This window comes from Botrytis cinerea, chromosome 8 (assembly GCF_000143535.2).
Source record: "Botrytis cinerea B05.10 chromosome 8, complete sequence".
Lineage (NCBI taxonomy): Eukaryota > Fungi > Ascomycota > Leotiomycetes > Helotiales > Sclerotiniaceae > Botrytis > Botrytis cinerea.
Genome location: NC_037317.1, coordinates 679,597 through 705,095, shown reverse-complemented (window position 1 = coordinate 705,095; position 25,499 = coordinate 679,597). Strand labels below are relative to the sequence as shown.

At 40.7% G+C, this 25,499-nt stretch overlaps 5 protein-coding genes across 7 annotated transcripts; 3 read left to right on the top strand and 2 right to left on the bottom strand.

The window, feature by feature from the left end:
• Positions 1 to 1,456: 1,456 nt before the first annotated feature.
• On the bottom strand, positions 1,457 to 3,680 carry BCIN_08g01800 (hypothetical protein). Of its 2 annotated transcripts, XM_024694431.1 has the most exons (3): positions 3,343 to 3,680; positions 2,956 to 3,240; positions 1,457 to 2,901 (listed from the first exon to the last, which is right to left on the bottom strand). In XM_024694431.1, exons 2-3 carry the CDS (start codon positions 3,224 to 3,226, stop codon positions 1,847 to 1,849), a joined length of 1,326 nt encoding a protein of 441 aa, XP_024550220.1. In that variant the 5' UTR covers positions 3,227 to 3,240; positions 3,343 to 3,680; the 3' UTR covers positions 1,457 to 1,846. The 2 variants fall into 2 exon arrangements, with proteins under 2 accessions (XP_024550220.1, XP_001553457.1); XM_001553407.2 differs by having other exon boundaries at positions 2,956 to 3,680.
• A 2,061-nt stretch (positions 3,681 to 5,741) lies between these two features.
• BCIN_08g01790 (hypothetical protein) lies at positions 5,742 to 7,802 on the top strand. 2 transcript variants are annotated; one of them, XM_024694429.1, is made up of 3 exons: positions 5,742 to 6,154; positions 6,218 to 6,451; positions 6,511 to 7,802. In XM_024694429.1, exons 1-3 carry the CDS (start codon positions 5,973 to 5,975, stop codon positions 7,484 to 7,486), a joined length of 1,392 nt encoding a protein of 463 aa, XP_024550218.1. In that variant the 5' UTR covers positions 5,742 to 5,972; the 3' UTR covers positions 7,487 to 7,802. The 2 variants fall into 2 exon arrangements, with proteins under 2 accessions (XP_024550218.1, XP_024550219.1); XM_024694430.1 differs by having other exon boundaries at positions 5,742 to 6,164.
• Positions 7,803 to 8,173: 371 nt separating this feature from the next.
• BCIN_08g01780 (hypothetical protein) lies at positions 8,174 to 10,544 on the bottom strand. Its single transcript, XM_024694428.1, has 4 exons — positions 10,088 to 10,544; positions 9,027 to 10,034; positions 8,799 to 8,972; positions 8,174 to 8,754 (listed from the first exon to the last, which is right to left on the bottom strand). Exons 1-4 carry the CDS (start codon positions 10,182 to 10,184, stop codon positions 8,666 to 8,668), a joined length of 1,368 nt encoding a protein of 455 aa, XP_024550217.1. The 5' UTR covers positions 10,185 to 10,544; the 3' UTR covers positions 8,174 to 8,665.
• An 8,484-nt stretch (positions 10,545 to 19,028) lies between these two features.
• On the top strand, positions 19,029 to 20,525 carry BCIN_08g01770 (hypothetical protein). The gene is made up of 2 exons (XM_024694427.1): positions 19,029 to 19,220; positions 19,281 to 20,525. The coding sequence occupies exons 1-2, from the start codon at positions 19,145 to 19,147 to the stop codon at positions 20,114 to 20,116; spliced, it is 912 nt and encodes a 303-aa protein (XP_024550216.1). The 5' UTR covers positions 19,029 to 19,144; the 3' UTR covers positions 20,117 to 20,525.
• A 1,417-nt stretch (positions 20,526 to 21,942) lies between these two features.
• On the top strand, positions 21,943 to 24,106 carry BCIN_08g01760 (hypothetical protein). The gene is made up of 3 exons (XM_024694426.1): positions 21,943 to 22,558; positions 22,645 to 22,893; positions 22,970 to 24,106. The coding sequence occupies exons 1-3, from the start codon at positions 22,205 to 22,207 to the stop codon at positions 23,870 to 23,872; spliced, it is 1,506 nt and encodes a 501-aa protein (XP_024550215.1). The 5' UTR covers positions 21,943 to 22,204; the 3' UTR covers positions 23,873 to 24,106.
• Positions 24,107 to 25,499: the final 1,393 nt, after the last annotated feature.

Genomic DNA, 25,499 nt, shown 5'->3' with positions numbered 1-25,499 from the left:
TAGGAAAATTAATATACGGGGCAAGGCTGACATCATTTGATGTGCTTCACATCGTTCCTACTCGGTGCATCATTTTGAAGTGAACAGATGACTCTTTGCTCAATTCATCTTATTGGGGAATTGCCCCGAGGAAGCAAGATAGGGGGGAATAGGCTTCTTGATCGGCTAGGTATATGGAGCGGGACGGGTGCCCTAGTTGTTCAACCCGAAGCCGGATATTTGTTAAGGCTAGACCGATAAGGACCCTGAATGTTCCGATTCGAACGTCAACCATGTTTTGACCTGGATTGCAATGCGAAACTCCCATACTTAACTTGCATATGAATGACCGCCAGAAATGCATACAAGATACTCATCAAAATGGGAAGGTTGCTCAAGATCAGTATCATGGAGCGTATACGTATTTTGCTGAGCAATATCTGGAGGTTTCATCATGAGGGGCCAAATCAATGTTCTGTTCCAAAGGACGTTTTCCTCGAAGAGTCTTATTCAGTCGATCAGATATTTAGCTGACATTTTCTGAGTTTATCACATGAGCTGTTCACAATTAAGGGAGTAGGCTAGTGGAATGCATGTATTATCAACTATATAGGATTTTCTGTAACATGCGCGGAAAACGTGATCTTAAAGTCACGTGCTATCAGTATCTAGTATTTACAGTTTCTCTTCTGTAGACCCAAAAATGATATCGAATTTCCCACCTTCTAATAAGTTGACCCCTGAAGTTTGAGTGATCTACTCTAAGCCGTACCCCTCACCTCGCTGCCGCGATGTAGCGATTCACCCCATTTACTATGTGTAGCCACTTATTCTATGACTGGTATATGCGAAGGCTTTTCTTGTGTAACCATTACCACCTTCTACTCTTTTACAATATCTATATAATCAAACTACTTTCATAATTAATTACTTATAAAACCTTATATAATTAGCTATAAATAATATACTAATACTAAAATAGAACTGTTCTAATTAAATGAACAAGAACACTTAAGAAAAAGTCTATATAACTTAAATCAATTAATAAAATTAATATTTAAACTCGAACTTAGCGCGAATGAAGGGTTTGAGAACTAACTCTTATATAATAAAATTAGAATTGGAACTGGAACATATATATATATAAATAATTCGTACAAGTCATTATAATAATTAATAAGAAAAAAGAAATTCTAGGAATTCATAGTCTGGAAATTCTTTTCCCCCGACGACTAGTGATATTCAAATACTAATCTATCTGAATAAATTTCTTAACATTTAATAAAAGAATGTATGATTAAACTTTTGAACTCAAATTTCATATTCTTTTTTCGATAAATTTTATATACATCATTTTCTGATATCTGAAAAATATAATATATCAATTTTAGTAATATTAAGTTGGATTTTGAATTTCAACTGAATCTTGAAGTTGATAAATTTGAGTGTGAAATTGTACTTTATTGCTACGTCATCCTGTGAGTCTGTGTACCTACTGGTCGGCTGTGGATTATTGACTTGTTGTAATTCGAGAGAGGAGTCGTATCTGGCGTAGAAATGCCTGATGGAGGTCATATTCATCTTTATATTAGCTGAACAAAGCGATACCCAACGCCTGTCATGATTGTAAATACAAAAGCTATGATCTAATTAACAATCCTACGTATTATATTAGAACAAGAATAAACTCATATATACTTGATTCATTTCTATACGCAGCTTAAAACTCAAATCTATCAAAGAAAATGAAAACTCTCCAATCAGCATGTGCTTCTTCTTCCTCCATACCTCCCTCCTGGATACACGATTGAAGTCCATACAACTTTTATGATTCCTTGAAACCTTCCTACAAGATGACTTTAGAAATTTATATTCCGAGCAAGGCCCTAGTACCAGGCTCACTAGAAACATATATGACATCATGATTATCAGTGAAACCATTGAATCTCGTAACACAGCACTTAGTATACGCGCCCATGTCCTCAAAGTAGAGCCAATCCCCAACATCGAGGTTGTGATCGAAGCAAATGTTGGCAGAAATACGATCAATACCATCGCAAGTGGGACCCCAAATTGAGTACTGGATACCATCAACGGTTTCCTGGTTAGTCAAAGAGTCAAAGCAGGTAAAACTGCCGGCTCGAAGAACTCGGGCAACAGGGTTTCGATGATCAAATACGATACCAGAGAAATTGCCGTAAAGGCCATCGTTTAAGTAAAGCATATAGCTCTTATCCGATGAAACTGGATCTTTGATGGTGCGACGAGCGATAATGTTGCAAGCAAGTGTGAATGCTTTGGAGACGTAATAACGTCCTGGTTCTCCAATGATGTTGATGTGGCTAGGCATGAATTCGTCTAGTGCCTTGCTGAGAGTATCAGTCATAAGCTCGAATATTTCGGTACAGAAACCCCCACCAATATCAAGAGTGTGTAGGTGATAACCGTGAGTGAGAGCTTGCTCGAAAACGGAGTGAGCATCCTGAACGGCTTTTCGGAAAGCCAAAGGGTCGGAAGCACCAGATCCAACGTGGAAGCTGACACCAACAATATTAAGACCCAAACTTTTAGCGAGTGCAAGGAGATCATTGGTCGCGTTCATAGCAGCACCAAACTTCAAGCTCAAGGGGGACAAGCTTGAGGAGTCGTCGGTAGAAATGCGAAGGAATAGCTCAGCATCTGGGAATAATTTCTTGATCTTGTATAATTCGTCGCCATTGTCAAATGTCATTTGCTTGATACCTTGGTCTGCAGCATAGCGAATGTAAGAGCTCGTCTTACATGGTTGGGCGTAAATGATGTAGTTGGGATCAATGCCCATCTTAAGGACTTGCTCAATCTCACCCTTCGAGGCGCAATCAAAGCCTGTGCCCAGCTCTGCCAAAAGGCGGATAACTTGAGGATCGGGGTTGCACTTCACCGCTATCTCAAATGTTAGAACTTGACAAGATTAAATGCGAGTGAGTCGAGACTTACCATAGAATGGTTTAACTCTAGGGAGATTCTTCTTCCATCTCATGTGCTGCCTGTAGACCTCGCCCAGATCAACTACAAAGAATGAATCTTCTTCACCAGCTTCGCAGATATTATGATCAATACTCTCCACCCTCTGCTTCAAAGCATTTCCAATAACATTCTTTGAAATATTTGCGCCATTGAGTTCAATGTAAGAACCTTTATCATAGGATGCATTGATACTTTCAAAAGTAGGATTCGGTTCAAGGATAGTGATGGCAGTAGGTGACATATCCTCTTGTGTATCTTGAGGATTGTTATTGTGAAATTTTATATTTGTCTGGTGGGTGCTGGCGCTCTATTTAAAAAGAAAACCGTAGGTGAGAGATGGAAAAAACAGTGACATACTTGTGCTTTAAAAGACGGTAGTGTATTAGGGTGGTCTGTATCGGTAGATGGCTCGCTTCGAATTAGACAATAACTAATTATAAATTGAAAGAGAACAATACTCTTGTTGATCTTGAAGTACAACAAGTTTCTCCACGAGTGGGCGGGGGGAAGCGAGATGTTTACCTATCAGAGCAACGCTCAACACAACAGACTCAGTGAAGACTATATGTGCTGTGATGATGTTGGCTTGAGGTATAGGTACTGGGGATGAATTGTAGATTGCTTTGATTTGGGGTGAGAGGTAAAAGACAATGTTTTCACGCAAGGTAAAGCAAACATAGACACATCTTCGTGTCTTATTTATGAGCGATTTTTGATGATTCAGGGATAGTCTATATGTACTCAAATAGCGGCGATCTGATTGTGACATCACTTTTTCTTCGAAATTGTGAGCTCGGTAGCGTTTAGTGCAATGGCAACATTTCTGATTTCAGCTTACATCTTTAGTAGGGGTTTCAAGGAAGTGCTGAAGAGCTTCTCAGGACCCACTAAGTCCTAGGTTCAGCTGTAGATTCCCTGTGTGGGCTCGCTCGAGGGTCGGGTCGAGAGTTGGACTGGCTATTTATGCTTATGTTACTATTGAGAGTAAATCGTAGTTAGATTAAAGACTGATAGTCACTCTCGGGGGTGTGTGATGATTCAGGGATAGTCTATATGTACTCAACTAGCTGCGATTTGATTGTGATGACACTTTCCCTTTACACGATTTAAACTAGGTTTCTAGAGAGAGAGAGGAGTAGGTATCCCTGGGTGTGATTGGGAAATTAGGTATTGACTTAAGAGGTTGGAGAATTGAGGGGGAAACGAGAAAAAAGTTCTACCGGTTACTCTGTAGTAATAAATCTAATATTTCAGACGAAAAGAAAGTTAATATAAATCCTCATGTAAATTTTTATTATATAAATAAGAGCGCAACATAGTTCTAACTTATATATTTAAGAATTCTGATTATTAATCGAATTCAAAGACTATAATAATACAGAATTAAGATAAGTAATCTTTAAGAGGTTTTTTCTAGGTCCTATTCGAATAGATTTATATAAAAAAACAAATAAAAACATCTTACTCTATCTAGTAGAACAATAAGAGAAATGTTGTTCTCTTTAAAAGAAATTAAAAAACAAAAGAAATAAAAAGTTTTTACTTAATAGATAATAGTTATCTTAGATTAAATGATTATATTAAGCTTTCAAAAATCAAGAAAATTACTAATATCCTATCAACTAAAATAAGCTTCGTTAGATATGAGAACTAGATTATATATATTTTTATGCAAGTTATTTTAAAAACTATTTAAATTAAGCCTTTTAAAATATAAAAGAGAGTCTTAAATAATAATAATAATATAGTTTTTTATATAAATGTTCCTATTATATTCTTAAAAAAATAGTAGAAATTATTATAATTTTCGTTACAAAAAGACTATTTCTATGATAAATACTTTATAAATTCAAATCTCTTAAAACTAATTAGATTTTTATAATTCATATATATTTAGATATTTTATATTAAATTTTCAGAAAATTCTATTAATAAATAAAGAAAATACATACTTTTGTATAAACAAATTTTTTATATAAAATAAATAGCTCGTATACTTTTTAATACAATTCGTATACTAATAAATCATGTTAATAAAATTTATAACGATTACAAAATAATTCTTTCGTAATATATTAAATCTACTACTACAGAGTTACTATAACGTTCAAATCGACTATAAGATTCGATGTAAAAAGATTATTCTATCGATGCTCACGCTAGAACCAAATGATACAATTAGCAACTGTTAGAAAATTACTACCCGACTATACTAAGATCCCCTGTTCATCTCGGGAACTACGGCCGAGTTTTCAGCTAGCCGCTATATCCTATTACTCCTGCACGTAGTTTCTTTAGTACGATGGTGGCTGGTAATCCATGGATATCCACAATAGCATTACAAAACCCCGAGAACTGTCATTTCAGCTCGCGTTGGTGGCCCAGTGGGTATCGTAAAGCGGGAGAGCTAAGCTTTTTTAGCAATCTGCAATCGATACCATGTTCTTCTGGAGGACTCGTCATGCGCTAGCAAGGATCAGCACTTTTAGGGCCAATTGACCTCCTTTTGAATGGAGTAAAACGCCTCAAAAAAGCATAAACCAACAGAAATTCAAGGCATTTGATGAATAATCTAACGAATGAACGAATCAATCACCTCCAGTGCTTGCCACAACCCTAGCCCACAACGAGCTCAAATTTTCAATCCTTGTTAGCGCAGGACGGATATTCCAAAAGAATACGGTATTTCGATGTGTGTTGCTCCATAAATTATGGTGCCACGGAGTATTGATCACATTACCCACTATCGCCAATCTGATGTCTCGCTTGCATCCGGATAATGTAACTTACTTCTGCATACTACCCAATTTGCATTATGAGCAACATAGCAACGAGGGGGCTAGTAGCTGTGTTGTGACAGGGCAAAGTTCGAACGAGATGGCTTTCATAGATTCAATTGAATAAGTATGCAAGAATCGGACCCTAATTTCCTGTCGCATTCTCTCTAGGATACTTTCTCTCTTGAGCTCAGCAGGATTTTTGCAGACATGGCTCCAGAAATCTACACGTTGACAGAAGTACAGACCGTTGCTCAAGTGCACCCTTTTTACAACAAAGATATCTTGTACCCTCCCAGCTCAGCTGCAATATTGAAGTATCGCGAGTTGGCCATTGATCGAGAAAAAGATTTCAACTTCCAGCAGCAGCCATTGCTTGACAAGAAAAAACTGTAGGAACATGTCGGCCATCCTAATCACATAGAGATGCATGTGGACTAACTTCTGTTCGCTAGGTACCATGCAATAGCACGACTCACACATGATGTGAATCCGCAGAATACCTATCGACAAGCCTCATATATGAGCATCACTGGTGGTGGCTCTGGCGGGATACCTATGATGTTTGCTGTGGATGTTCATGAGAATCGACGACAGCGAGCTCGGATGGGTGATTTTCTCAGCCTGTGCAGTGTTATTAATCCTACAGACGTGGTGTTATCCACTCATTCGTCAGGAGGATTTTACAGGTATTTGATTATAAATTATAAGAAAAGGTTATGCAGGTCATCTAACAAATAATTTCAAGGTCACTCGATCTCACGACAGAAATTATGGAAAATGCGGGGGCGACTGTTTTCAGTGCCGGAAGTTACATGCCGCATGCTGAAGTTGCCATGGCTCTGGCCAATTATCATATAAACGTACTTACCGGCGATGGGAGTCAGGTTATTCAGGTCGTTCATCAAATATCTTTGCTGCCTCAAGAGGATCGTGAGCGTATTGTTTTGAATAAGATCATCTACACTTCGGAGCCTCTTACTAGTCCTCAACGAGTGTTCACCAAGTCCGTTCTAAAAGATATTAAAATATTTTCCATTATGGGCAGTGCTGAGATGGGCCCTTGGGCAATCAGCAGTCCCGAACTTACTGGGGAGCAAAGCCTTGACAGCAATAGCACCGACTTCATCTTTGACACAAGAAGCATTATAATCGAGATCTTTTCCCCATCCGTTATGGATGATGCAACTTCGCTCGATATGCATCTGCTTTCTGAAGGAAAAACAGGGCTTATCGTACAGACCTCACTCCAAAGATTGCGTAATCCATTGGTACGTTACATCTCTGGTGATGTTGGGTCCATTCACCCTCTTTCGAATGCAGCCTATGCTATGATTCCTGAGGCCGATCGGGAGCATCTGCGTGTGTTACGCATGCATGGCCGTGACCATCGCTTTAGCTTCAAGTGGTATGGTGCTTATTTTGAGTTCCCGAAGATTGACGCTTTTATGCAAGAAGAGCAAAATGGCATCTTGCAATGGCAAATAATTTTGGATCGACTTATCGGCGTGCCACAGTCAACCTTGGAAATCCGCTTGCTACGATCGCCTCCACGAGGTGGAGTTGTATCTGACGAAGCTCTCAGGAAGTCACTGGAATTCTTTTTTGTCGTGTTACCAGAGAATGAACACCTGATACGAATTCTGTTCATAGACAGTCTGGAAGGCTTTGAGCGAAGCGGTACCTCCAGAAAAGTTATCAAATTTGTTGATCGGTGGAATTGAGTTGGCTTTGCGTATTGCAGGTGTCTTTCCAAATTATATGCACGAGAAAACGGAGGAAGTTTGAGACTATGAAGAATACATGTCAATCATCATATGCCACGAATATACTGATTCATATTGGAATCATCGATCTTGTCAGCCGCTCAATTCCAGTAGCAGGATATACAATAGCAAATAGTTACATGTGGTTACTGTGCTCTATTCTTACCAAGAGTTGATACACAATCATTGCTAATTCCTACCAATAGTAAATATATATACCCGTAGACGCTGTATTTTCCAGTGAACGTCATTCTTAAATGACCTGTAATATGCAATTCCCAAATAGAAACCATTTGTTTATCAGCTGTATCATTAGTCTTAGTACCACAGAGTGTTATTTCGTTGCATATAATCATTTAGCTTTAGTATGTTTTCAGTTTCTTTCATATCTCTTATACTTTTGATATCAGTAGTTTTTATATACATTTGACGCATCGTGGTTATGCTATTCAAATTTTGATGAGGTGGCCACCCTTACCCCACATTTTGTCCACCGCTACTCCCTGCCTGCCCGCTCTATACGCGGAGATCTAAAGTTGGATATCGTTTATTGAGTGTGTCCCTGCAACCGGCATGCCGGGCCCCATCCCCCTGTTCCAAACCTCCAGTCACTACCCCTACCTGAAGACAGTCAGACATACTAGCTAGGAACAGACGCAAAGTCAGATTAAGCCTAAATTCTAAGTTCAATTAAAGAAGCTCAAATTAAGGCTGTAGATCGGGAGAAGATCCAGATGCATCTGGAAAATCTAATATATATTGCATATGATCATATTGAAGTCGGTAGTATGATTTTCGGGGACAGAATGTGGGGCAGTTGATGAGCATCTATCAGCAAAACTATTTAAACAAGTTCAATATTTTGGAAAGATTGATCTAAAGATATGATCATTATGACTATTTCTGCTGCTTGGATTCTTCGAACTTTTCATCCAGTGTTGTATAGAAATATAGTTGAGAAGACAAAATGAACGCTAAATAAAAACGAGATGCGTCCTATCTAAAAGCTCCCAGATTGATTCCCGTGAAATGAGACCACCATCATATAAGGCTTCAAACAACCTCAAAATATACTCCTGCTAGATAGCTCAACCGCCCGGCCCCGAGAGATGCGTAGATGTATAGTATATTTGGTTACTATGCGTCTTCAGTATGGGCAGCCCCAGTAACTCTTCTGGGGCCTAAAAAGCATAATATGAGGACAGCAAGGGCAAGATAAAGAAGACCTATCAATGTTAGTGACACACAATATAGAAATCTATTTTCTTACCCCATGTCCAATTCATCCATTCATAGCCTATGAGCTCTTTCAAAGAACCGCCCATGATCGGACCAATCATCATTCCTAGGGAGGCCGCAGCATCCATCATAGAAAATACTCGTGATAAACCGCTTTGAGGCCCAAAAACGCCCGGGGCTTTTTCTTGCCGCTTTTTGGCTGCATCTGCATAACCTTTTCGTCAGTGTTATATCTATAGCATAAAGAGACGGGACTTACCGGCTAATTCGACCGGAGCGATACCAGATACAAACGGCCGCAAGCTACCTATTGTAATGATGGATACTATGTATAATGTACCGTCAGTAGCTGGGATATTCTCCGAGAGAACGTCTCTGCCAGCGTTGCCCAGTAACCCTAGAACCAGTGCCTGGAGAATAGAACAGGCTATTGCTGGGCCTTTTGCCGAAATCTTGTCGCGTACCCAACCTGCGAGAGGACCAATCAGAACACCAGGAATGACGAGACCAGCAAAGAGGAGTCCGACAGTGCTGGGACCCCATCCAAATTTGTGGTGAACTTGTAGAGGAAGCGTCGCTTGTAAACTGGTAGTCACAGATGTGCTCGTAAATGTAATTAATAGACAAGTTAGAACTCGACCATCGCATAACATGACACGCCAAAAATTGCCCGCACCGGGCACATTTTGTAGATCTTCAGGACTCGCGCCGTCTGTATCACTATTTGCGGAACAGAGGGAAATCTTGTGTGGGTTATCGATCATGATTACCCGAGCTAGAAGGTCTATTGTGAGGACTATGAGCGGAATCGACCACGTCACCCAATAGCCTGTAGCCTCTATAAGCAAACCCGAGACTGCAGGTCCGGTGATTGTCCCCGCATTTGCAAATGACATCATCAAACCCATTCCAAAGCCTATATCGTCTTCGTTCAAGATATCTGAGACAGTGGCAAAGCCAATAATCCATACCGCAGACCCCGCAATACCTTGCAGCACACGACCCAATAGTAGCATAGCTACTGAGCCAGCGGCAGCAACCATAACGGTGCCTACTATACAGCATCCAAGTGATAACAACAGCGATTTTTTACGGCCAGTACTCTTGTCGGCGAAGTGCCCGATTATGGGGCTGAAAATGACAGCAAATGCGCCATGGAGGGCCAGTGCAGTGGAGAACAACTTCTGGGTTTGAGAGGGCTCAACATGCAGACGTTTTTGCAACATGTAACCAAGGATGGGGACCAGAAATCCATAGAGGAAAGTCTCTTGGTATTCTTAGTTAGGTGCTGAGCATGATTAGAAGGAAGGGCTGACATACCGGCAAACAATGCGACTGCGATGGTCGAGAGAACGAACCACTTTGAGGAACGCCATCGAAAGCCTATGGGTAAAGGCTCTTCGTGGGAATCATCCATAGTGAGAAAGTTTTTTGTGATTTTGAGGAAAATTCAGGAAGCCGCAGTACATAGAAATGCCCACACATGCTCTAATAACCACCTTCTATATGATACCGCTTCTAGTATATGTGGGAGTATGACGTGAATAATGCATTCCTAGCTGATCTGGTTGTTCTGTGCGTGAAAGTGCATGGTGGTCGGGTGTCCATGGTGCTCATACACCGTGAGACCCTTTCCGTGACATTTCGTCACTGAGAGGTTTTCATTACGTTACAAATTTGGTAGCCTTGCGTGTAGATCATCTTGCTCAATGTCACCCTGAGTATCACCCGGATACACCGCTCAAAGGAGGAAATGCACCAATAATAAGGCCACCTCGGACGTCCTCCGATTTTCGCGAATAGATCCAGATGCAGAAGACTGCATGATACTTACGATCGCCATTTTCAGCAGCACCACCAAAAGAATTGCATATCCATAAGCTTGATAGAGGCATATGTCCTGTCCAGATCGCAAATGATAGCTCCATCTGATTATTAGCCAGAAGTACTTACTAGTGCTTATCCCCTGTACCCAGTAAACCCTTGAAATGCCGCATTATAGCTGGGGATAGATCCGCCAAAATCTTCACAAGGATTAAAAATTTTATACGCGGGGACGCCGGTGTATGCACGCACAGGGATTTATTAACGAGTGGGTTGAAACAGATGCCCATTATGACTGTATTCAGACGAGTGCATATTAGTACTGTTATTCCTTTTCCACAAATATGCCCATTTATGAATTGGCCTACCTCATTCGTCAATGGGATCTCCCGCTAGCCAGCTGAGAGTTACGAACACAAGATCGATCGATCTGCTCGTCGATGAATTCAAAAAGAAAAGAAAATGACGTTATATCCTCTGCCTCAAAGTAGTCTTGATTAAACTAGTAGTATACGATGAAATAACTTGTATTTATTATTATTATGTTTTACTCCCTGACAAATATATTCTATAAATATCGAGAATATATTAAAGAATAACTTCTCTTTCTAGTTATAGTAATTTATAATTTACTCATCGATATTCTTTTAATAGAACTAAATTATTAATTCGATCTCGAAATGTTATTTCTATTAAGATTATAAAGAACTTATAATAGACTTTAAAGATTTTTTTTTTTTTTAAAAAAAAATTATAGATTATTATTACGAGAGCTACCTCTAGGGTCAGATAGAAGTATCTAGAGATCTTTTACGATAATTTAAAATAAATTTTAAATAGGAATTTAATAAAATTACAACTAATTATAATTCTTATAACTACTATAGCCTATATGCTCGTGATTCTTTAGTCTATTACTAATCAGTTATAACAATATAATCGATAATATGTTACAGGAGCTGCCTCTAGGGTCACGTGGAAGTGTCTAGAGATCTCTCGAGGTGGTTTTAGACTAGACTTCAAGTAGGAATTCAATAAGGTTGTAACGGGTTGCAATTCTCGTAACTATAGTAATGAAACTAATGATTGTTCTTGAGCACGAAGCTCTACATTATAATGAAACCCATTCCCTTATATAGATCTTCGTCCTCAGTATGCTAATCCCCGAATACTCTCAACATGATGGATCGCAATGGATCGCACTGCGCTCCAGGAGCGCTGGCGCTCCCTGACGCTCCATCACGTGCCCAAGTCATGTGAGTTCCAATGTCTTAGCTTATCGTTCTTATCCCTGAAATTAGTCCCCTAGGACATTTCTAATCCTAAATATAACTTCGCGAGAAGTTTGCAAAGTTATATTCCTCTTAATTCCAAGATTGATCTGTTGTCCCGTGACTTCTGTTGACCTGTTACCAATCCGTCGTAACACTATCCCCTTCTTAGCCTAGCGCTTGTCCCAAGCGTCTATATAGAACGTAGTACCCCACTTGGGATATTTGTCGCTGTATGGTATTTCTTTATTCAATATGACTGACAACTTTCACAAACGAAAGGAAAGATTACGTTTAGCTCGTCTCGTTGAATCCCGTGGTTTCGAAATGTCTTCTTGTTCTCTGTGTGAACGCCAAGGGCGTAAATGCATTGTTTCTTCTTCAGATTCCTCGCGGTGCGCCGAGTGTATCCGTCAAGGGCGAAAATGTGACGTTCGTGGTCCTGTGGAGAGTGATTGGGATAGTCTGGATCGTCAAAAGGCCAGATTGGATGAGGAGGAGGAACGCGCGATTAGTGTTTCTCAGGAAGCAATGGCTAAAATCCTGCGATTGCGAAAGCAGAAACGTTTCCTGTTGAAACGTGAGTCTGAGATGCTTCGCCGTGGTTTACGAACTCTCGATGAGCTAGTGGAGGCGGAGGAGAAGGAGAGACTAGAAAAGGAAAAGATTGAAAAGGAGCGTGTTGAGGAAGAAACAGCAAACGTTGATGCTGCGCCTACTCCTATTGATTCTTCTTCCTTCGACTTCTTCGATCCTTCTTTGCCTGAGTTGTCCGAAGCGGATCTTGAGGCTTTACTGGCAGGTGTGGGTACTTCAGGTGGAATGCCCGTAGCTTCTCAGGGCAGCTGAGATCCTCCTTGAATTCCCATGTGTTTTCTGAATGTGGGTAGTCTAACCATTTGATCAAATACTTGACCTTGTTTCTGACGTATTTGCAGTCTAGTATTGTTTCGACATCGTATATGGCGTTTGGGTTGACTGGTTCAATTTCTGTAAATGGCGCATTTGGCGCTCCTGGTGGTGCTGGTTCGAGCAAGGATATGTGGAATACTGGGTGGATATTCATTGTGTCTGGTAATTTCAATCGATAATTAACCGTTCCTATTACCTTATCAATCTTGAATGGTCCTAGTTTCCTGTGGTCGAGTTTATTGCTTGGTCTCTTGGTTTCGATGTTTCGTCGTAGCAAATAAACTTTATCCCCCTCTTTAAGCGTAGGTTCCATACTACGTTTCGTATTGTAGTACGCTGCTGTTCTGGAAGATATGAATCTTAGATCAAGAGCCAGTTGCTCTTGGAGATTTTTCAGCTGTTCGACTTGTACTATTGCTGATTCGGCATTAACTTCTTGTGGTATCGGGATTTTATACGCTTGTGGATTAAACCCAAAATTAGCTCGTGCTGGTGTGATTTTCGTGGTTTCCGTTTCCGATGTATTATATGCGAATTGTGCCATAGGTAATAGTTCTACCCAATTGTCTTGTCGATAATTTACATAGCATCTAAGATATGCTTCCATTGTCTGATTGGTCCTCTCTGTTTGACCATCTGTTTGTGGGTGGAAAGATGTCGATAGCTTTCTCTTGATACCCATAAGTGCTAATAAGGTAGTCCAGAATTTTGAGGTAAAGAGCTTGTCTCGATCCGAGATTATCTCATCTGGTACTCCGTGTATGCTTACTATGATCCTTAGGAACACATATGCTAGTTGTTCAGCATCCCATGTTTCCTTGAATGGTATCATATATGCAAATTTCGTTAGCCTGTCTACTATATTGAGTATCGCGTCGTACTCAATTCCTGTAGTAGGATCCTTTGAGAGTGGTAGTTTGACCACAAAGTCCCATGTGATGGACTTCCATGGCTGAGAAGGCATGTCTGGGGTCTGGAGCTGACCATACGGAGCATGTCGTGATGACTTGTTTCGTATGCAGGTGTCACAATTTCCAACAACTTCTTCAACTATCGTTCTCATTCGTGGGAAGTAACTGATTTCCCGTATTCTTGCAAATGTCCTTGCAATTCCTTGGTGTCCATGTGCCGGCAACCCATGTTGTTCCGTCACAAATTCCTTGGTCATTTGACTCGGAATGTATACTTTTCCATGAAAGTATATGGTATCATTTTCTATAGTGAATCCTGGTTCTATTGTCTTGCGTATGCGTGTGGCAGTAGCATCCTTGTCGTAGTGTGATTGAATCTGTTTTCTGAGGTGGTTGTCTTCCAACAGGTGTGTTGCTGCAAGCTGTGGTGCATTGTAGACCAGTGATTCGCCGTCTTTCTTGAATATAGCGTATGACTCGTACGTTTTGTTTTCTTGATATTCTGGTTTTCGGCTAAGAGCGTCGGCTCTAGCGTTTTCTGATCCTTTGACATATGAAATTCTGAAATTGTAGTTGGCCATGGTCTCCGACCATCTGACCTGTCGTCTGTTTAACTGCTTCGTTGTGGTGAAGTAAACCAAGTTCTTATGATCTGTATACACCTGTACTGTGTATTTCGATCCTTCCAAATATACTCGCCATTCTCTAAATGCATCGACTATCGCCAGTAATTCTTTGTCATATATCTCGTAATTCAACTCGGCTGGTGATAGTTTTCGGGAGTAGAATGCGATTGGCTGGTATTTTCCATTCTGGCCCGGTTGGCTCAGAACTGCTCCTATAGCGAAATCTGAGGAATCCGTTTCCACTATGATTTCTTTCTCTGGGTCAAAAGTCAACAGTATTGGTTCTTCTGCCACTGCTTGTTTGAGTGTATCGAATGACTCCTGTGCTTTGGCAGTCCATTCGAAGCTTCCTTGATCTTTTCTGGTTAACGTGGTCAAGGGTGTAGTAATCCCTGAATAACCCTTGATAAATCTTCTATAGAAGTTGACAAATCCTAGAAAGGATTGTACTTCCTTGATTGTGGTCGGCTGCTTCCATTCGAGCACTGCCTTAACCTTGTCTTTGCTCATCTTGAGCCCTTGGCTTGATACGGTGAATCCCAAGAATTCTGTTTCTGTGACATGGAATTCGCATTTGCTTGGTTTGCACAGCAAGTCTGCTTTGGATAGACTTTCGAGGATGCTGCTAACGTCCTTAATGTGTTGAACCTTGTTGTTTGAATATACTAGGATGTCGTCCAAGTAGCATATACAGCAAGTATCCAAATATTGTGACAACACATTGTTCATAAGCCTCATGAAAGTAGCTGGTGCGTTGGTTAGCCCGAACGGCATAACTTGGTACTCGTATAGCCCGTATCTTGTTTTGAAAGCGGTTTTCCATTCTTCGCCTTCCTTCATTCTGATCAAGTGGTAACCATTACGTAGGTCCATCTTGGTGAATATCGTAGCTCCGCCTAATCGATCTCTTAATTCCGTAGCTAATGGAAGTGGATATCGATCCTTCTTAGTGAGTGCGTTAAGCTTTCTATAGTCTACAACTAGTCTATCGGGTCCATCCTTCTTGGGTACCCACATAGTTGGACTGGCCACTTGGGACGCGGATTCCCTGATCCATCCCTTGGCTAAATTGTCGTCGATGTATTCTCTGAGCCTTTTTAACTCATCGGCTGACATTGAATAAATTGGGGTGTGCACAGGCATCTTGCCTTCCTCCAATATTATCTCATGATCCCATGGCTTGTGTTCCGGTAAAGCCTCATGGATCCCTGGTTCTTTGAAAACATGTTCATATTTCTTGTACTGTTCTGGTATCGTAGGCCTTTCTTTTGCCTCGATTGCGATTTCGTGCCGTGTCGTTGGCTTCTGCATTTGTAGAGGAGGTGTACTGGCCTTCGCTCTTAATGGAGGACCCTGGACTGGGTGTCCTACGTCGCCGGTGTTGTTCGCGTTCAACTCTCCTTGGCGCGTGTTACGTCTCGCGGACGCCTCTAGCGTGTCCCTGTGACCGCTTTTGCACTGATCAAATGTCACAATTCCTTGTGCCCAATCTATTTTCGGATTATGTGCCTTCAACCATGGCATTCCTAAGATGATCTGTTGTTGGCCCAATGGCACAACGTCAAGCTGTATAACCTCTGTATGTTGGGTTATGCCCATTCGTACTGGGATTGTCTCCTGCGAAATCTTTCCGTCAGACCCTGCTAGCTGTCCGTCAACTAACTGCAATCGATAGGGGTATTGTTTCGTCTGAAGTGGTATTTCCAAGTACTTTGCAGCTTCTGGTGCAATAAAATTTCCTGTAGCCCCTGAATCTATCATGGCTGATTGTATGTGTCCATTTATCTGAACCTTGCAGTATATCTGTCCTGCTTGTCCCGTAGCATTCAACTGCTGGGTAACTTTGCGAACTTTTCGCGAAGTTATATTTGAAGTTAAATCCGTGCATGTTACATTATTCTGATGGTTCTTCGTCTTCCTTTTCTTGGGGAACCATCCGGTTGCTTCTTTATCTGATCGATGGATTCCGCAGAATTCATCATAGCAAGCTGTCCAGCTCATCGTGGCGTGGTCCGCTTCTGCCTCGTCCTGGTGACTTTCTTCTGTCACAGAGGGTGTTGGGGTTCTGTAATACTCTTGTTCCCATAAGTCTATTGCATTCATGCCCTCTTTATTTCGTGGTAATTCCTTTAGTAATTGCTGGAATTCCTCAACGGTGAAAGTCTCAGTATTTTCGGATTTAGTTGGGTTTTCTGGGATTGTAAAGGTAGCGTTAAGTTGGCCTTTGCCGAACTTAGGTTTGAAGTTGCCCCTTTTTCCTCCTGTCTTCTTGCTTCGGCAGTCTGCTGCTCGGTGCCCTGCTTTTCCACATTCAAAGCATAAGTTGTTTTCTCGTCTTCGTCTCTTTTCTGAGTCATCGTTCCCGTTTGTGTAGTGCGTAGCGTCTAGTTCCATGGGGTCTCCGTATCTTTGTGGATTGTAACGTGGTCTACCCTCATTCTTGCGGTAACGCCCTTGCTTCTGATTTCCTTGGGGTTTGTATGATCTCTGGCTTTGTCGATATCTGTAGAGACGATCATCTGATTCGATGGAGTCCTGAATTAGATCGTTCAGATCTGTACTCTCGGCAGATCTTTCTAATTCCAGTCTGACTTCTGGTTTGAGTCCCTTGCGGTAGTGACTCATGATAGCGATTTCGTCCCACTTGGTTGTTCCAGCGTATCTTCGAAATTCCGTAGCATATTTCAATGCTGATCCTGTCTGCTTGAGGTTGAAGATCTTATCTTCCGCTACCTCTAGCTCGTTGGAATTTCCGAAGATTCTACGAATCTCTGTCTTAAATCCTTCAAAGCTATTGAAGATTGTTCGGGTGGGTTGCATGCGATCCTTATCGTCATGCTCGAAATAGTCGCGCAAATATGGTTGGATCCATTTGGTTGCTTCACCTCGAAGGTATGATGCGGCCCATATACTCTTGGATTCCTTGGTAGTGAACTTGTCCTCATTGAATCGAAAGTAGATCTCAAGTTGTAAGAGGAAAGTATCGAGCTCTTGTCGACTACCTTGGTACTTGTCTGGTAAGGCGATCTTAAGGGTTTCGTTGATAGTGATCTCCTTTGGGGCATCGGTCATCTCGATGTCGTTGGTATCTCCGGTAGGCTGACCTGTGGCGGTAGCTCTGGATGCCATATTAGCGGTTGGTTATCGAATCGGTACTTGAAGCAGAAATGGTGCTCAAAGTGTTACAGGAGCTGCCTCTAGGGTCACGTGGAAGTGTCTAGAGATCTCTCGAGGTGGTTTTAGACTAGACTTCAAGTAGGAATTCAATAAGGTTGTAACGGGTTGCAATTCTCGTAACTATAGTAATGAAACTAATGATTGTTCTTGAGCACGAAGCTCTACATTATAATGAAACCCATTCCCTTATATAGATCTTCGTCCTCAGTATGCTAATCCCCGAATACTCTCAACATGATGGATCGCAATGGATCGCACTGCGCTCCAGGAGCGCTGGCGCTCCCTGACGCTCCATCACGTGCCCAAGTCATGTGAGTTCCAATGTCTTAGCTTATCGTTCTTATCCCTGAAATTAGTCCCCTAGGACATTTCTAATCCTAAATATAACTTCGCGAGAAGTTTGCAAAGTTATATTCCTCTTAATTCCAAGATTGATCTGTTGTCCCGTGACTTCTGTTGACCTGTTACCAATCCGTCGTAACATAATAATATCCTCTTCTAGCTCTAAAAGATTATAAAATTCATATTAATATTATATATTATATATAGAGTATTATATATGTTAATAATCTTTTAAATATCGAATTTTTTTATTTTTCTAAATAACTTTAATAATAATAAGTTTATAAGCTTCTTAATTATTCGAGTTTATTATAGATTATTAATAAAATATATTAAAAGAGAAAACTATAAATTAAGATGAAAATAGATCATATAGTATCATGAGTTATATACTAATAAATCGCATTAAATAAAGAGTAAGCCTAAAGAGGGCTTCTATAGATTCTATCGAATAGGATTAAGATTAGATAATATGATTTACTCAATCTAATAAGATAAATAAGTACCTAATTAAGACTTAAGATCGAATCGTTATAAACGCGTGTTAAATTAAAGAATTCTAAAATATTAAAAAAAGACGAAAGATTATAATAAACTCTACTATAACATAATATAGAGAGATTTATTAACTTTGATTAAAATGATTTAAAGAGTTTTGAAAAGGAAATTAAAATTAAAATTATTTGAATTACTCTCTTCTCTGAAATCTATTCAGTTAATTTAATTAGTATTGTATTTTCGATTAGATATTGAAAATTTAAGAAGATTCAAATTGTGTTTACGGATAAATCTTTACATCCATCAGCTTGCAGATTACCTAGTGCAGTGTCGCTGAGATTAGCTTAACTTGTTCAGCTAACGCACATGTAGATGTAGCGCCACCTCTGCAGCTAGCCCCGCACGAAGCGCCGAGAGATAGTAACACGAATTAGTACAGCTCACCTTCGTGCATTGTTTAAAGAGCTAGAAGCAGTACCAAGACATCGTAGAATCCTTGCTGCATATTGTCGAAACATAAAATCATTAATAGCAATATGATTCTGGGATGAAAGGAGCTGAGATCCATATTGGGTCAACCTCAGCTGAACATGTTTTCTGTTTACAAGTCTAGAACGTTGATATATTTTAGCCACTAATTTTAGTATAAATTTATAATCTATTTCTATGTATCTGATTATTGAGTATATTATATTAACTAGCTAAGACTCTTATATTGAATGGAGTATACATTACAAAGGATATCAAGTCAGCCCTTTAACTAGTTCATAAACCTCATACATAACCGACAAATGCAGTGGTATATTGCTGCGTAGAATGCATCGAATCTTTCGTGGTAGCCATACGGCCAGAACGGTGGCTGCCAGTCATTTCCCTCAAACTGCACCTATCAGTATGGCTCGCCCCTGTTATCTCTATTACACTTTGGGGGTATGATACTGACTCAAACAAGGAGATTGTAGGATATCAAGTCTTATTCCTTTGATAGACGTTGCCAAGCCGAGTCTCGCCTCTCACGCCTCTCACTTGAGAGCCGTCCACGAGACTCTGATAAGAAAAGGAGTTCTTCAATTGCAACTTGGTTTTGATGATAATGAAAGTCTGTATCTTCGAGACTTGATTTACAATCTCCACCTTAACCATAATCATGGTCTCCCGATAACCCATAGCGCCGAGCGAGGGTGGTTTTGGGATGTTCGACCTTCACCGTCGAGTTTCCAAAGCAATGCACACCAAGCTCGATCAGAAACGATGCTCTTGTTTGACTGGCATACTGATTGTAGCTATGAAACTGACCCGCCTCGATTTTTCGCCCTTCAGGTCCTTCAACCAGATCGTTATAATGGGGGGACGTTGTCAGTACTGAACGTCGATCGAATTCTCACCTTGCTCTCCCCATTTGCACGGAAATGGCTGTCCCAACGTGAATACAAAATCACTGTTCCTCCCGAATTCGTTAAAAAAGGCGGAGAGCGGCATATCGTAGGAAATCTGCTCGCTGCGAGCGGAGAGGAAATGCATGTTGGTAACCTGAGATTTCGGGAGGATATTACGGTTCCTTTAACTCAGAATGCTAGCAAGGCGTTGGCAGAGTTAAAAGATGTTCTGAAGAATGATATAGTTCAAGCAGAGACGATACATTTGAGGCCCGAGATCCTTCCCCGAGGATCGATCATCATGATGGATAATCGACGTTGGCTGCACTCACGCAATGAGGTCAAGGACCCCGAGCGACATCTTAGGCGAGTTCGATGGGATGCCACACAATTCGGAGCCTACAGTCCATGAGTCTAGTTGGTGTGCTGAAGTGTTGTGTAAGGGGAGAGATTTGGTTGCGACGCATTTATGCATTCTTCCCTTCCATTCTTTCATTTATTCAATACAAAATGAATCAACGGCTCTCAAACCGTTCTCAATCAAAAGTTAGTGTAGAAAGAGCTATAAAAAGTCTATATAATAAAGAATTTACTTCTATTCGAAGTGCTGCCCGTTACTTTGAAACACCGAAGTCTTTTTTCATAATCGTATGACTGGAAAATAATCATGCTCCTCATCTTACAAATCTTCTTAGAATCTTTTGAATGCAGAAGAGAATACTCTAGTATAATGGATCTCACAACTAATGACCACTGGATATCCTGTAATATCTGGATTATTGAGAGAAGTAGCTCAGGCGATTTAAATCTGATATGTTACAATTGTATCATTATAAACCACTGCGTTCTTTCAATCGATTCATATACACTACTTGTGGATTTATAGACTCTTAAATCGAGTAGCGACTGGACTTCCAATAGCCATGGATTCGAATGGATGTATGAGGGTTTTAAGCCGGAATTGCGAAAAATATCGGGAAATGGAACTCGATTATTGATTGTAGATGGGCCATTCTAGTCATATCACAGGGAATAAAATTACTTTCTGTATCGAGGAAGACATTCTTATCCTAACACCGCATGCTCCCATTTACTTCACTTATTATATGTTGTAGTGTATAGACGTATGAAGCCATATCATGCTCAGAAGGCCGATCTGATTGAATTCAGCTTTTGCAAAAGATACGAGAAAGGGTAGTAACAATTCGAGCGAGTCTATAATAGTTATAAATCACCATATAGCATGTAGAATGAGATCGAATAGAGAGATATGAGTTTAATGACACATGACCCACTTCCAGGTACGTACGTCATTTTAGAACTAACTATCGAGTAAAAAGAGACATGCAGACAACTATCTCAACCCCTTGCTGTACTACTGCAACCGAAACGCCGCATATCACCCTTCTGTCCCGTTGCATATTGGTAGCCTCAACCCGGGGTTTCGGAAGATGTAACCTTAAGATCGGTACCCCACTTTTGGGCCACCTTTTTTACACTAAAAACAACGAAAATCCCGATTTTTAATTTCCTTATTTATTGATATTATTGAATGGCATTTGGATTGTGAATTCTTTATATAGATATAAGCTAATTCTGAGAATTGCAGATTTTTAGTAATTTTTATAATAAGAAGTGATTAAAATATTGATTTTCAGATTTGTATGAGAATTCTATACAAATCTAAAAATTAATATCTCAGTCTTCTAAATTTCAATCGAAAGAATTATGAAAAATCTATAAGCTTCAAAATCAATTAATATCTAATATAAATATTATATATGTATTTAATATCATGAAAAAATATCGAATTTTGAAGGATATATTAGTAGATCAAATTATCAATTTTGATGTAAAAAGGTGGCCCAAAAGTAGGGTACTGAACTTAGTACTCAATACTTTGTTAAATCGCGTGCTCTACTGAACTTACGTTGAACAAACTGCAACAAAAGCCACATTACCAAAGAGGAAATATAGTGTCCGCTTATGGTGCAAGACGCGAAAAAGATTGCTATGTCCCTGAGATTTATCTTGTGATTACAACACTTCCTAGATCTTCGTACATCCCGTCTAGTGGCAATTTCAGAAAAGTGCTGCTGCATGATACATTCATTACGTTATTTAAATGGAGAGAAAAGGCGTATTACAAAAGAGGAAATATAGTGTCCGCTTATGGCGCAAGACGCGAAAAAGATTGCTATGTCCCTGAGATTTATCTTGTGATTACAACACTTCCTAGATCTTCGTACATCCCGTCTAGTGGCAATTTCGGAGAACTACCTTGCTGCATGATGCATTGCATTATGTAGACTGCGAGGTGGACTATTTGTGGCTGGCTCAAATCATATTCCTTCGGATTGATCGTCGCTCAGATATGGTCGGCCAAATCACGATTTCTAGCAGATTTTGAGGAAGCTATAAGCAGGTAGATGGCACAGATCAATCTTCAACGCATTTCTCTAATCAGGCTACTCCGCAATTTCGAATTAGGCTCTTTGAAATGGATAAGCCCACCTCTCACCTACTTCAGCAGGTACACGTCAGGCCGGGGCCCAGAAGCACTCAGGTTGTCACAGAGTGTAAGGTTGACAATAGTGTCTATATAGAAGAGCATGAGAAGTTCCAAAATTGCCTTCTACAGAGATGTCCTGCGGACCTTTGGCCTGGGGGAGCTTACCAAACAGCATGTCCTCGGCCCATTCTCGTTCACGAAAGGCATCAGCAGCATCTGAGAGACCTGCACGATGCGTTGACAGCAGCTATTACGGATATTGTTGAAAGATGGTGGACAGATCAGGATGCGTGCTTTCCGGACCGTATGCCTCTTGAGAAACAAGAAGAAGAACTTTTGCAGGTGAGTCTACCAGCTCCTCGCTACTGAGTAGAGCTATGATTTGCGCTCTTTTTGATCATTTAAAACTTGACTAAATTCACTGATAGTGGATGGAAACACAAGTTGTCAGCAAGAAACTTCCTATTTACCGTGAATGTCGGGGCTCGTGGAGACCAGATTTCCTCGTTGAGGATGTGCTTGACGAGACGGGTGTGTCAGTAGAGAACTACCGCATCACTGAGATCAACGCCCGTTTTTCTTTCAACGCTTTTATTCTCGGAACAATTGCACACGAGGGGCTTCAAGATATGGGGGTGGGAAGCAATGGATTGAAATGCGCAACAGATCCGGTAGAGGTGAGGGCTCCTGAAATCATCTACAAGGACTTATTGACGCGAAGTTTTTCGCGATCGATTTATTGACATTCAGCAGTTACTCAATGGTACTATCGGTCTATTCCGGGCGGATTCTCCTTTGCACCTTCTCAAAGGCCGAGAGAAAGGAATGGATATCCATATGCTCCTGCACATCATCCAGCAGCGGTTCGGAATTACACCTAGACTGATCACGCCCGCAGACCTTAGGCTCGTGCCCCTCGAGCACGGGAGTGGTCATAGACTCTGCTCTGTGGTGAAGGAGAATGGAAACTTTTCTCTTCCTCCTTTGGCCTGGCGAACTGATGAAGGGGAGCTTGTTGAGGAAATCCACCAAGTCGGCCTCGAACTACATCAATCAGAGTTACTTTCACTAGAGCCTGAAATGTTGCGTCAGATCAGTCTCCGCTGCTTCAACGACTTTCGCTCAATTCTCTTAACACATGACAAACGAATGCTCGGTATTGTGAAGCAGGAATTGGAATCACTTGTTTCACGCAAGGTGATCACTACTGCACAGGCACAAGTCCTTGATCAAGGAATCGCTGATACTATTCTTCCTGGATCAATAGAACTAGAGCGACTTGTTTACCTCTCACAGCAGTTCCCGAAACTGCAGTACGATTTTCTTCTGAAGCCAATACGAAGTGGCAAAGGAGCTGGGATTGTGTTCGGTGACGAGCTCGAATCGGAAGAATGGATATCTGCCTTGAAATTTCAGCTGAATTCTCAGGCTGTTTCCAAAGCCTGTGTAATTCAGCGGCGCATTCTTCCGCATCTGTATAATCTCGTTCTGAAATCTTCCGGTGTTCGTGTACAGTATCCTCTTATCGGAACCTATTTTGTAGTCAATGGAAAATTGCTTGGTCTCGGGGGATGGCGAAGTAGTCAGGACAAAATCTGTGCTGTTAGTCATGGAGGATCCTGGATATGCTCAGTCATGAACAACAATGAAGTCTAAGATGTATACTTAGATAGTATTAAGACATAAAACCTCTTATAAAACAGAACTGAATTAAATTTTTGCCGAAGATTTTTATTGTATATTAACACTGTGTGTTGAGAGGCGAAGTTTGGAGTATGGGTCTGGTAGTATTACGGCAAGGGGAGCCAGTCCCGATTGGGAGTGGTTGAGCTCACTCGTATAAGTGAGCTCAATACAACTTAGAATCTTTACTTTCTAGTGACAATGGAACAGTCTGAATGCCCTCGACCTCTGACCCTATCCTTCCCAACATTCCCTGTAAGAGTTCATTACTTCAACACTATATATGATTATATAATCAGCGACAAGACAGAGTTATTTATCTATGTTTACAACAAATACTATCACATACGACCATGTCAAGTAGAATTGAGCATGCCGTCCGATACGCAAGACAAAGGTTTTGAGTCGGTAGTATAATAGTTGGGTCATTAACAAGCAGCAAATTCCCACTGTTACATTTTCTTTTTTGATATCATTTTTGCACTTTTTGGTTCTCCTGAAGTCATAAGTATCAGTAGTGGCGGCAGTGCGCTACTACTACAAATAAAAGTGAGACACTGAGGATTGGACATTTGGAAATCTCAGATGCCAAGAGGAAATGTTGAGTAATCTTGTTTTCTTGCGTGTAGTGACCACTGGCATGAATCCATAGTATGTAGGTTTGGGGGTATCCTCACTATACTACTTTCACGAAGAGGAGGTGTCTGAATACGTTAGGTACATTACGACATGTAACGGCCAAGTTGTCTTTTAGCATGATTGAACCCTTCTCTGGAAGTCTCTGATCTTACAGAAATGAGTGGCAGTCATGGTTTTACTAGTCGTGCTTGAAATATCCTTCTTTACTGGGCGAAGAAATGGAAAATCCCTATACCAAAGGATGGTGACTTGATTGCTGAAACTGGTCTCGATATTTGGTGTTACCTGTCTTCTAGTTCTTACAATCAATTTCGTTTGAGTACAGAGACAGTGGATATAATGAAAGGAATTGAAACTATGTTAGAGGATAAGAATCCTTTATTTTGGCTATTCCAAATGCAAGAACAATCATTATTGACGTATAAGCAGAATGAATTGAAAAAGAATGGTTTTGCTTTGCTTCAGGAATAATGAAGGATGGATTGATAGTTCGGAATGAAATTTTCATTCTGGAAAGTTTAACGAGCAAATTTACAAGGACGCTTAATCGCAAAGTGTGCATGTTGTATTTTGCCTTAGTACCTAAGGGCTCGGGGGCATGTTGCTTTGTACTAGTATGGTATCGAAGGTCTGGTGGAACGGACAAAAGCTCGAGCTTGGTTAGGCATTGCATTGGAATAGCTGTAGCCTCGATGGAGGAGAATTCGTAGGCAGTGTAGATCTTATAGGCATTATGTTAAAGGAATATGAAATAAAGCAATTGATATTCAATACTGTTTAGTTTTCTTCAATTTCAATCGCACCCTCGGCTTTCCTCAACTCAACTCTGCGGCCATATTCCGACATCTTTCGACTACATAACCTCACCCACCACTTCACATATCACCTTACTCTCACCTACTACATTACTCTCGCCTACTGCCTCATTCTCGTCTACTACCTCACTCTTATTCGCTATCAG

Bases quoted from the DNA above. Each gene is read 5' to 3' on its own strand.
- BCIN_08g01790 (XM_024694429.1), top strand. From the start codon at position 5,973: ATGGCTCCAGAAATCTACACGTTGACAGAAGTACAGACCGTTGCTCAA. The intron at 6,155-6,217 runs GTAGGAACATGT...TCTGTTCGCTAG, and splicing joins TTGCTTGACAAGAAAAAACT to GTACCATGCAATAGCACGAC. The intron at 6,452-6,510 runs GTATTTGATTAT...AATAATTTCAAG, and splicing joins TCGTCAGGAGGATTTTACAG to GTCACTCGATCTCACGACAG.
- BCIN_08g01760 (XM_024694426.1), top strand. From the start codon at position 22,205: ATGGATAAGCCCACCTCTCACCTACTTCAGCAGGTACACGTCAGGCCG. The intron at 22,559-22,644 runs GTGAGTCTACCA...ATTCACTGATAG, and splicing joins AAGAAGAAGAACTTTTGCAG to TGGATGGAAACACAAGTTGT. The intron at 22,894-22,969 runs GTGAGGGCTCCT...GACATTCAGCAG, and splicing joins GCGCAACAGATCCGGTAGAG to TTACTCAATGGTACTATCGG.
- BCIN_08g01780 (XM_024694428.1), bottom strand. From the start codon at position 10,184: ATGGATGATTCCCACGAAGAGCCTTTACCCATAGGCTTTCGATGGCGT. The intron at 8,973-9,026 runs GTAAGTCCCGTC...AAGGTTATGCAG, and splicing joins CGCTCCGGTCGAATTAGCCG to ATGCAGCCAAAAAGCGGCAA. The intron at 8,755-8,798 runs GTAAGAAAATAG...TAACATTGATAG, and splicing joins ATGGATGAATTGGACATGGG to GTCTTCTTTATCTTGCCCTT.
- BCIN_08g01800 (XM_001553407.2), bottom strand. From the start codon at position 3,226: ATGTCACCTACTGCCATCACTATCCTTGAACCGAATCCTACTTTTGAA. The intron at 2,902-2,955 runs GTAAGTCTCGAC...CATTTGAGATAG, and splicing joins TAGAGTTAAACCATTCTATG to CGGTGAAGTGCAACCCCGAT.
- BCIN_08g01770 (XM_024694427.1), top strand. From the start codon at position 19,145: ATGCATCGAATCTTTCGTGGTAGCCATACGGCCAGAACGGTGGCTGCC. The intron at 19,221-19,280 runs GTATGGCTCGCC...GACTCAAACAAG, and splicing joins CCCTCAAACTGCACCTATCA to GAGATTGTAGGATATCAAGT.